Here is an 11,572-nt window from a genome sequence, read left to right as displayed (position 1 = left end):
GATGGCATTAAAAATCCTAATGCCAATAAGTAATGAACTCTCTTTTTAAGGAATAGACTTAACAAGAGCATGACTGAGTGTCTTGAAATGTATACTGTGCTGCTCCGCCTTTATTAAATGACCTCAGGCAAGCTGTCAATGTATGTGAACTCTATAAAGACATTACCTAAGACAGGATTTCATCATTTCAGTGTAGGGACAATGAACAGCATATAAGAGAATATTAATGCAGTGGAAATATCCATGTTACATAGCTCCTTCTTGACAAGGATTACTTCTGCAATACTTAACACTGTTGGCAACTGTAAACCTATCATAGGCTTAAAATTTCTGTTGAGTGGGCAAAACCCTCTTGTTTTCTAAGTGAAGAGTATTGCAGTCAGCCTTGTAAAAGAACCTTTTACTGTCAGTGATAATGAAAATACCTGCTACCTATGACAGTGTTAAAATGGTGTCATGACCTGGGAATTTCTATTCAGTGCTGTCACATCCTTGCACTGCACAGATCGGCATTGTCATCATGTAAATGTAATAGGATTCTTTATTCTGTATTGTTGCTCAGTTGGGAACAGTAATTCTGTTTCCCGTAAGTTGTGAATAGCAGCAGAGGGCCATGAATAGCTTGGAAACCTATATTTTTTCCATTTATTTTTTTTAAATGCAAATTACACTAGTAAGTCAAAAAATCACTTTTGTTAAAAATACATTCAGAATTAACAAATGCCAGAAAGAAAAGAAAAAAAAAGACACATTTGGATTGTATCTCTTACCTTCTGAATATTTCAGTTCATAACAAAAGCCCAGCCTAGAAAAATAACATTCTTTACTGGATTTTGAGGAGGATACAGCTGTACAAATCAAAAATGTCATCCAGATATTCTCACATTACTGTGCTCTAAACTGCTTCCAGAAGAGATCTGTTCACTAATCATTTAGTTTAGTAGTCAACAGTCATAATTCCTTTTTAATGGTGGTGCTTGAACTGCAACATAAGCAGGGTGATGAATACCGACTTCATATAGGTATGCATGTACATATATACATATATATATGTATACTGTGTGTGACTGTATTTCTACTCTGTATGTAATGTGTGAATAGGCATTTACATTGTAATCCTTAATAGTCAGATGTGCTTCCTATCTCCTAATCACTTTGCAAACATTAACAATTCAGACCTCACAAAAAAACCTGTGAGGCACATATTAGTCCAGTTTTATAGATGGGAAGACTAAGACAGAGAGAAATTAAGGCCAAAATTTTTTAAGTTAAAACCAGACCTAAAAACTACACATAGACCCTTCATTAAATTGCTTGACTTCTAAAATTGCTAACTACCAGTAGTCACTGTTCTGTGCAAAATCACTCTAAGATATGAAAAATTATATTCTGAAAGTTAGATCACTGCTTAGGTGCCTAAACTGGTTTCTTTTCATGTTAAAAAATTATTTTTGTAGAAATATGATTTTGATTAATTGTTATACAGGGAAAGCTATAATACCCTGTTATGACATTTTGATTACAGTTAAACCTCTGCATGGTGTTCAATAATATACAACTGCTGTATTTAATACCACATAAAAGTCAAAATTTTTGAAATTTTTCAAGTTATGGGAAATTTCAGCCTGATGCTTGAAATTTGCATGATTTTCCAGGGAGTGCAAAGCAGCTCTACCCTAATAATCTCAGAATTTCAGGTATCCATGTCTGAAAATTTAGATTTAAATTTGAGATGTAAATGAGCAATGACTGACTTTCAGGATCAGGCCTAGGAGACATGCCTAGTTCATACAGGAAACCTCTAGGAGGATCTGGGATTGGAGTCCTTGACCCTGCACATCAGATGCTTCCTGGGTTATGCAGCCCCTGTCAATAGTTGTTCCCATGTACTTTATAAACATAGACATCCACACAAAATCTTACATATATATATATGTATATAAAAATCTCAATAAATGTACGTATAGTTCCTGGACATGTTCCATATCTTATTTTCACTGGTGAATGCCTGTTCCTCTGTCATTGTCCAGAGTTGTTGCTTGTGACACCGTACGTCCATGCAGACACAGCAAAGGGCACTGGTTTGTACAGGGATGGATGAGTGGCGCGAGCGCACAGGCTGTGGGAGCTCGGGAGCTGTGCAGGCAGGAAGTTTTGGCCAGTAAGGAAAAGAGAGATGCTTGGGGGCAACTCAAGCCTTTCCAAGCACTGACCTTCCTTGTTGCCCTCAAAAGCTATGTGGTCACCTCAGGTGTGGTAGGTGTGTGTGTTTGCCTGTGCAAGGTCTGAGCAAAGAAACAATGACAATCCAAGTTTCTGAAAAGCCTGAGCAAAATATTGGGTTTTTCCTAATGATAGCCACCTAAGAGCTTGAAAGTACGATCAGATGTAGAACAAAACATATGTTCCTAGGAGTTCAGAGTATTTCATATACACATTGACCTACTAGCAAAATTCCCAAAGGCATCTTGTTGCCAACTACGTAACAGCACAGTATTTTTTTCAGCCACAAGAATACAGGAAGATAAAATACACATTCTAACACACAACATATCCCCCAAATATACCACAAAAAGTTCTCCAATATTTCTTCAACTCATCTAGTCCCTCCCCACCCTCCCCAACTGAAACAAAAAAATAAAATATATAGATCCGTTATGGTGCAATTAGAAAAAAAAAAGCTCACAGAGATTTTTCAGTTGAAATTAGATATAAAAGAGTAAACATAGCTAGTACATATTCAGTTGGCCTTTGTTGATAGAAATCTGCAGATGTCTCTGTGGTTAGTAAAAGACATTTAGAGATAGCTATAAAAGCACCTACAGTGCGATAAATAAAAACAGCGGGATTAAGAAGCACTGTTTCTGCTGCTTATTTCCGGTAGGTTCAATTATTAATGTTACCCTTTTCCCCACCCCGACCCCCAAAAGGTCTCTTTTTTTATTAACCGTTATAAACTGTTTCTTGACCACTGTAGAGCCTCAAGAGTAATGCACTTCTCAGACAGCTGGCAGTTTTCTACTTGGTTGCTCTGGAGCCACGGAGCAACAGAGCCTTATTCCCTGACATGAAAAAAAACCAAACACCCCCCCCAAAAAAACCCAAAAAAACAACCAGAAGAAAACCACCGACTTAGAAATCGTTCAGAATTAACAGCAACATTTTAAGCCTAAAGGATGTTACTTCAGAAAGCTTGCACGGAGTTTCTCTGATGTGCAATGCAGTAGGGTTAAGGCAAGTATGAACTGTACAGCCTTCAGGGCAAACAATGCGCTGTTTATTGATTTCTGCTGCAGGGTCATCCTGGTATTTTTACTGTTCTGTTGACTAAGGAGACTCAACATGGCCAGGAGTGTGGAGTGGGCTCTGAAAGCACCGAACGGGCTGGGTTCATGTCTTAATCCAGATAGGCTGTGCTGGCAGTGGGTAGGGAAGAGCAAGAAGATGGCATCAACAACTCTGCTCTGACCCTCTGGTGCTGGGAGGCAAGAGGTCCAAGGTGGGGGTCCAGGGCATCTGCCTTAGTACCTGTTAGAAAGAGGAGCTGAAGGTGTCTGCTGTTTTTTGTCTTTCTGTTCAATCAGCATTTTTTATTTTTAGCACAAAAACTGGATAATTTTTTGCTCTTTGAAGAAAGGGGGGCCATCCTGAAACAGTTTCTTTGAGAGGTCCTCCAGCCCACCTTGAGTAGCCACGTCATTCACTTTGACCTAGAAGAAAGACAGAAAAAGAAGCATAGTTATAATCCACCATATATCTTTCTGATCACTGCTCTACTGCTCTAGTGTCCTTTAGCAAGCAAGTGTATGCCACTAGCCAGTAATGGTTCAGGTACACATAAGATTAAAAGGACAGAAAGACAAGGTGCTTGCTCAGGTGATCACTTGGTTTGCTCTGGAACATCATCAGAGAACTGAGCACAGGTTTTCTAAACCATTCTAGGCAGGAGCAATATTTAATCAGAATAAGATGACCTGAATTATAATAATCCATCAGAAATTTAACTGTCTTTGTAAAAGCAAGAAGTGATGCAGTATGCAGGACAGAATGGCTGATTCACAGGTGCATGGTAAAGTCACCCGAGGCTCACTCACAAAACAGAGTGCATGTGAGAGTGCCACAGTCCTGTACACTTGAAAAGTCCTGTCCCAAATCTGCGGCTTTTAATTCCAGCTTTGAGTCTAAATCTGACAAGATATTGTTGGTTGCAAGAAAAGGCTTTGCTGGTAGTTTATTTAAATCAAAAGTTGCCCATGATGTCTGAATCCCACAAACATGAATCTTAAGGAGATAACACAGCAGATTTGCACTGTGTGCACTTTCTGAGTGTCATGGTAGTCATACTCTAGTTGCTGGGTTTTGTGTCTTGCTTGTGTTTCATTTATTCTCTAAGTGAATGGTAAAATAATAGTACCATCAATATGTGCAATATATAGACAAATATCTACAGCCTTATGCTAGAAGACCAGGACCAGCATAATGCCCATGTAAATACAACAGAGAGAAAATAAGGGACCAAGTACTAAGACAAATACATTTACACCTCCTACATGCCTCTGTCCCCAAGGAATTGACTTGAAATCCCTCTAACATTTGCGGATATGTAGATACTGTTAGCCAGAAAATATCATTAAGTGCCTTCTAATGAAAAGCAATGCCTATCAATAGTTTTGTGTAGCAAAATACACATGTGGGCATATATACATATGCACACGCACATATATATAAAGGGATCTGTATAGATATGGGTGTGTATATTTGTATGCATATGCAGTATGTGTATGCATGTATGTGTGTGTTTATATAATGTACACATTCTCAGCCTTCACAGAATATAGGGAAAGCAAGCTCTGCTTCAGGGCTGAACTGCTTTTGAGCAATTTCTCTCGTGTATTAGGCCTAAGTATCAGACATGCATACTATCTATGCATACTATTTTTTGCTTCACTTCTTGTTTTCTTGAGCAAACAAGTTTATTGTGAAAAACATAAAGAAAAATATCTCTCCCCTCCCTCTTTTCTACTGTTTTTAAAGCAGTGATCATGCAATGCATTCTCACAAACTATAATTGTGTTTTTTTCATGTGCAACAGAATCAGTGCCATGGATTGTTCAGTCACCTTCCTCGGTCACCTCCCAAGAGCCGAATTTTCTCTTGACAACTGATTTCCACCATCTTATTGTGTTCTTGTCCTATGATCTGGAAATGAGCACTGCCTTCTCCCACACAGAATGCCAGGAAGCTGCTTTCTAGTACATCAGCTGTGGCCACACTGCAAGGAGGCATATGAGCTTCAGTTCTGTCCCGTTCTGTTTAAAAAGCGTATTCGTTTTGAAGGGACTGTCTAGGCTTCTTGGCTTGTGCAGCAGAGAGCACGCTGTTGGCACTTAAATAATAATAAAAACAGCCATTTATAACAGGTAGATAAATGTCATGATAAGAATTCTCCCCAAAACATAAACTGAATATATTTTTCTCTTTAAAAAGTAAGCTGATTTAAATTAAATGTGAAATTAGGAGAGATGATAAGAACAGTTGTAATTGAAATTAAAAACCTAAAATATAGAGAAAATAAACAAAGTGAGCCTGAATCTAGTAGTTCTAGACTATTTAAGGAAACAGTAGCCAAAGATAGACACTTTAGCTCATCATCTATAGATAATGCTTCTTTTTCATAAATAAGATTTTTTTTCCTTAAAGTATCCTTTTAATTTAATATAGTTTGGCATAACTGATGAAATTCCATGCCAATGTACTGTGTATATTCAAACTAAATTGGAATGTGCTTATAAGTAGAACTTATAAATAAGAAGCAATAGTTCTTTAGGTAACACACAATAGAAATGTAAATATGAGGATCCTGAATAGATCACTACAATTATTTAATTGCACATGTAAGTTTGTGTAAGTTCAGTATAACCTCTGAATTAAAAAAATGCAGTGCTAAGGTCGGCATACAGGAGGAAACTGGTTACAAAACAGTGTCTTTATAGTTAGCAATTACTAAACCAAACATTCCTTCAGGATGACAATTAATCTGCACATGTACAAAACAGTTAAAATTGATTACATCAATTTTTTTGATTTGATTTTTTGAATTAAAAGTTTGTGTTGATTAAATTCTGTCATTGCAATCCACTAAATCAATTCACATCAGCAAGCAGTATGTGGGTAATAACTGAAACCTCCCACACGACTCTATTTGTCTTTCAGATTTGTAATATTTCTGTATACGAATCGACCCAGTGAACATATGAAGGGGGGTTCTGTGCATATTACTGAAATACATGTCGAAATTTGCATTTTGACAGAATATGTACAGCCATTAGATACTGATATTCTTTTGGTAAGCTCTTCAAAACCGAAACCGTACACTGTCCTTCACTTCCATAGCACGCCCAGCATGCAGATATGATCACATCACCAACAATAAAGAAAGATGTTATTGTGCTTTTGGATGTTGTTAATAACTGGATGATTTAAAGGCAACTACCTCCTATTTCTCTTATAAACCCAAAGCTACATGAATTGCACCCAGTGTGAGTCTGAATAGTAGAAGATGCAGAGGTGACAACAAGTTAATTTTATTTTCTTTACCTTTTGTAGGAATTAGACAGAATAATGTTTAATATATCCTCCACCATCTATGGATTGAAAGATATTTAGTAGCAGTTGATAAAGTTATGGAAATGTTATATGAATATGAATATGAATATGGTTGTGTATGGGTACAGTATCCTGGATGGATATGGTAACTTGGACAATGATGAGAGGATGACAACGAACTTCATAATGCAGAAGGTCAATTCTCTCCTCTCCTCTCCTCTCCTCTCCTCTCCTCTCCTCTCCTCTCCTCTCCTCTCCTCTCCTCTCCTCTCCTCTCCTCTCCTCTCCTCTCCTCTCCTCTCCTCTCCTCTCCTCTCCTCTCCTCTCCTCTCCTCTCCTCTCCTCTCCTCTCCTCTCCTCTCCTCTCCTCTCCTCTCCTCTCCTCTCCTCTCCTCTCCTCTCCTCTCCTCTCCTCTCCTCTCCTCTCCTCTCCTCTCCTCTCCTCTCCTCTCCTCTCCTCTCCTCTCCTCTCCTCTCCTCTCCTCTCCTCTCCTCTCCCTCTCCTCTCCCTCTCCTCTCCCTCTCCTCTCCCTCTCCTCTCCCTCTCCTCTCCCTCTCCTCTCCCTTACGATGTTAAATGATTCTTAACTTTTAGTCACCGTTAAAGATGCTGAGCATTGTAAAGTGCTGGCGACATTAGCCAGAGATTAATGAAAAATCCAGTATATTTTTTTTCTTGGATTTTCTAGAGGCTAACACTGATTTTCTTTGGTGAACAAAATCCCTAGGGAACCAAACCCTTCCTCCCAACAAATAAAGGTTTAAAATATCATGTATAGCCTGCTATTATCGTATCAATGTGTTTTGATTTCCAGTACATAATATTGCTGTAAATTGTGCTACAAGCAGATCAGACCATGGCTTGATTAATTTGACATTCGAATTTATCACTCCATTACCTAATGGTCTGTCTACATTCACAGAGCAATTGCAGTGTGAATACATATGCATGTGTTCCTGGTGTGCCTTAGCTGTAAATAACAGAAAGGTATCACTAAATGCCATAAAAGCTATTTAAGGACAGACTGTAGCGATTCTAGAGAACCTTGTCAGATACTATACAGTCAGAGGGAAACGTGAAGTGTCTTTGCTTGGCTGTGGCTGGGACATGGCAATGCTTCTGTGAGCTGATTGGGCAAAGCGTCAACTCACACACTGATTTCTGTCTCTCCGTTGAGACAGCAAAATCACCTGTACTCCAGTGAGCTTGCAGCACTGAAATACGGCAGAACACAGTTTACGCGGATTAATCATATATCTCTTTGTCTCAGCTACAAGCGTCAAAATACTGCTGCCTTGTTTTCCACAGGCCTAGCTTTCTTTCCAGTATGAAGATGCTGAGTAAATGCAATCTGCTGTTCTGCAAGAGACACTGGGAGTACAAAGAGAATGGGATAATATCGTAGCTAGAGGGCTCCATATGTTGATGACAAGGTATGGTATACTGAGAAAGAAATAGGATTAGAATTGTTCTAAGTACCTATGAGCCACACATAACACTAGGAAGGAAAAAAACATTTTCTAAATGCACAGCACTGTGCCAAAAGTGCAGGTGAAAATTCTTTACTTGAGTACAGACAGATGGGAACCTGGAGTTAAGATGGTTTTGGAGATATGCACTGTTGTAATTTGAGATTATTAAAAAGCTGCTTGCGCAGCTCATGAAAATCCTAGAGTCCTAGGTACTGCCACAGAATTTATTGTACCACTGATAAAGGAGTAAATGACAGTTCCATGCAAAAATCCACTAATCCATTAGCAGACTTGCTTCCACTAATCAGAAGAAAAAAAATTACATTCGAGGGTGAATGGAAGTATATGTTGGGATGGATACTGTTTGCCTATATTGAGTTCTTTACCTCAAAAGAGAGATTCAGAAGAGAAACAAAGGAAAAACATAAATGCCACCCCTTTGTGAGTCATTTTGTGCTGTGCTTTTACTGTGTAGACCAGTGCTGGTAAATAAGAAACATTTCAAAAGAGTGCAGTAGTGAAGAAAGATTTATCTGGGCAGTCAGGACTGTTCTGATAAATCTTAATAAAACCCACTTTTTTGCAAACAAGTTTTGTCATATCTGACTAGTTTTAAAACACCAAATTCTCATTGCCTCTCAATGGAGCCTGCTTGAATGAAAATGGGGAAAGCCAGGTGAGAGCTGGGTATTATTTAAACAACTGTGACACATTATATCCACCCTGAGAAATCATTATAATCCAACAGAAGAGTAATGTTGGTGCTTAAGTGTAGCTCTGTCAGAAAAGGCTTCTGCCTACTCTGAATTTTTAAGTCACATCATCTTTCAGCTTAATGATCCTTTAGTGCCAGCTTGACATTCTGCAGAATTTCTCAGAAGTTAAGTACTTACATATACATGGGCTGTAGCTGTAAATGAGATGTCTTCTGTGGACCTTGATAGCCGTAAGAGTCAAATCCACCTATGAAATCAACTGAAAGGGGGAAAATTACTCTCATTAGCAAAATCTTTTCAGAAATGATAGACAGTATCATTCAAGAGCCACCCAGCACACAGATTATTTTTGATGAGCTACCTAATAATCTGTTAAAATTAGACCAGATAATTGTGGAGATGAAGAAAAAAGGTAAAAAAAAAATAGAGAAAGGCAAAGACTCTTCATAAATTTAAAAATAAAATTAATTTTAAATTCAAAGAAAGCAAATGAGGGATTTATAACTGCTATCTATGAGAAATAACTACACATCCCTCTCTTTCAAGTAGACCACCTCACTGGAGTACAAAACAACGTGCTATTCAGATGTTAGAAATACTGAAATCCATTTATTTATTAGCATGAATATATTGCTTCTGACTGTGATTACTGTGTCTGTATTGCTGTCATATTGTGGTTCAATGATGTAGAGGAAAGAGCACATTGATCTGACTCTGTCTGAGCGACAAAAATTTCTCTGACTCCCTGCTTTGACATTTGGGTTGAAATGCACGAACCAAGGATTAGAACAATTTGTCTGAGCTTTGGAGATGAGGCTTCACAGATCTAAGGAACCCAGTATTTCTCTCTAGGAGCTGGAGGTCTGTAGGAAGGTTGTGGGGTGGGAGTTACTTATTAGTTCACACCACTGTCAGTTCCCGATTGTCTTCTTATATTTATTTTAAACAATTTCCAGAGCAATTGAATCTCATCTGAGCCTGACACCCTGCTTCTCTGCCATAACACTTTCTTTACACAGGTAAAAATGTACCTTTTTCTCCTTTTGCAACAACAGACTCAGCTGTTGGCTTTCGGGGTTTATTTGTAGGCAGTTCTCACCCTTGAAATATTCTCTGTTACATAGCAGATGTGAAATTCACTTTACTTTGATAGAAAAAGGCCAAGCAGTTCAGTTATGGAAGTACATTTTTCACAGGTCTGGGCACTGCTACCAACAGGGTGACTCTGTGCACATTAAAACCAAAAGAAGAAAAAGGCTCTTTGATAGAGGGTAGCTTCTCATGGATCAACACTCATGAAATGTAAATTTATAATCCTTGGTTTGAGAACTTTCGCAGTACTTGGAGTCCATAAAATTTGCATTTGTGAGGTTATTTTACACACCCCTCAATGAGTTCCAAACTTATCAATGTGGTCACTCGCATTCCAGACATGTTACAAAATGAAATTCCTGTACCCCTCTGTCCACCATTTACTTTTCAAGAAAAAAGGCACCAAAACATCAGACTGGACCAGTACAGCACGGTCTCCATTGCAACCACAGACATGTTGAAGCTGTCACCCACTTTCTTCCCTGGCAAGAATGGTTCCTGCAGAGATAAGTATACTGCTATCCTAGAATGATGTTTGACTAAATTAATCCCTGATATCTCTAATGAAGAAGGTTCTGTAGTCTGTTTGTGTTGCCTTTCCCTGTGCTTAACTTCTTAATATGTAATTTAAATAAAATTTCCTGCAAATTAACTACTTTTACCTTAACTACATTTTAGTCTTTTCTCCCTATGGATATGAAGAACAATGAGCTATATTCTTTCTTTCATAACTGATTTTAAGCATTTTTAAAAAGTATTTCATGCTATCTCTCTTTTCCATTTTTCTTTTCTTAACAGCATCATATAAATGCTTAATAATCAGATCTTTATGTTTTGACGCTAACTATAATGTAGCCGAGTAGTCCATATTTCATCTGAAGACATTTGGTTGATTATTCTGCACAGGAGTTCTTTTGCACTTGTGTGTATTGAATTTAATCTTTGTTTCAAGCTACTTCTCAAGATCATTTTGACTTCTAATCCTATCTTTACAAGTGATCATACCCTGCTCAGTCTGGTTTCATCTGAAATTTTTACAAATGCTGTCTCCTCTATCACCCTTGCTGTTAACAAAAATAATGAAAAGAATTATTCCCCTAGTTGAGGTCCCAATGAGATTCCATCTGAAATGTCATCCCATCTGGTTGATAACTAAATTTCAAATACAGTTTTAAACAACAATTCTGCATGCAAACTATGATGACTGCATCTGGTCAGTGCTTTCCTGGCCTGCTTACAAACCTTTCTTTAGGTCAAAATCTTGCTAAAATCAAGATAAATGCCATTTGTTGCTTCCTACGTACTCACTGTATGTAATCATCAGAATAACTTTTTTACAATATGATCATGTCTTCAGAAGCATATTAAGTTTATAGGCACAGGTAAGAATACTGTTAAGTGAAGTACCAGGCTGGGTGGAAATAAAACCCCTCTTATTCAAATATAAAGACTGCAGCAAAAAAAATGGACATGTCTGTGCTATAGCGATGGTTTGCTGTTCTTCTGCCCAGTTTTCCTTTTCTTCTCAGTCCTGACCTCTGACAACACAAATCAAAAAATACCTGAGCTGGAATGAGTATTTCACCTGTGTCAACCCATGTCACTTTATGGATGTTGCTTTATCTGTATTTGTCTGGCTTTGCATTTCTTCTGTACTTCCCAAGACCCTTCAGGCAACTGGTAAA

At 38.0% G+C, this 11,572-nt stretch overlaps 1 protein-coding gene across 3 annotated transcripts in view; it reads right to left on the bottom strand.

Moving 5' to 3' along the window:
* Positions 1-3,438: 3,438 nt before the first annotated feature.
* The window catches only part of NKAIN2 (sodium/potassium transporting ATPase interacting 2), a 538,479-nt gene continuing 530,345 nt past the window's right edge, over positions 3,439-11,572 (bottom strand). The window contains exons 6-8 of one of the 3 annotated variants that reach the window (XR_011336973.1): positions 8,973-9,054; positions 5,120-5,386; positions 3,439-3,710 (exon numbers count right to left, since the gene is read on the bottom strand). Coding sequence is in view for 2 of the 3 variants with exons in the window: in XM_069851804.1 (XP_069707905.1) it covers positions 3,701-3,710; positions 8,973-9,054 (92 nt within the window). In the remaining variant the exon portion in view is untranslated. Of the gene's footprint in view, positions 3,711-5,119; positions 5,387-8,968; positions 9,055-11,572 lie in introns of those variants that run through there. The other 2 variants (XM_069851804.1, XM_069851805.1) reach the window with 2 other exon arrangements.

This window comes from Phaenicophaeus curvirostris, chromosome 2 (assembly GCF_032191515.1).
Source record: "Phaenicophaeus curvirostris isolate KB17595 chromosome 2, BPBGC_Pcur_1.0, whole genome shotgun sequence".
NCBI lineage: Eukaryota > Metazoa > Chordata > Aves > Cuculiformes > Cuculidae > Phaenicophaeus > Phaenicophaeus curvirostris.
The sequence above is the reverse complement of the archived record's forward strand: the minus strand, read 5'-3'. Positions and strand labels throughout refer to the sequence as shown.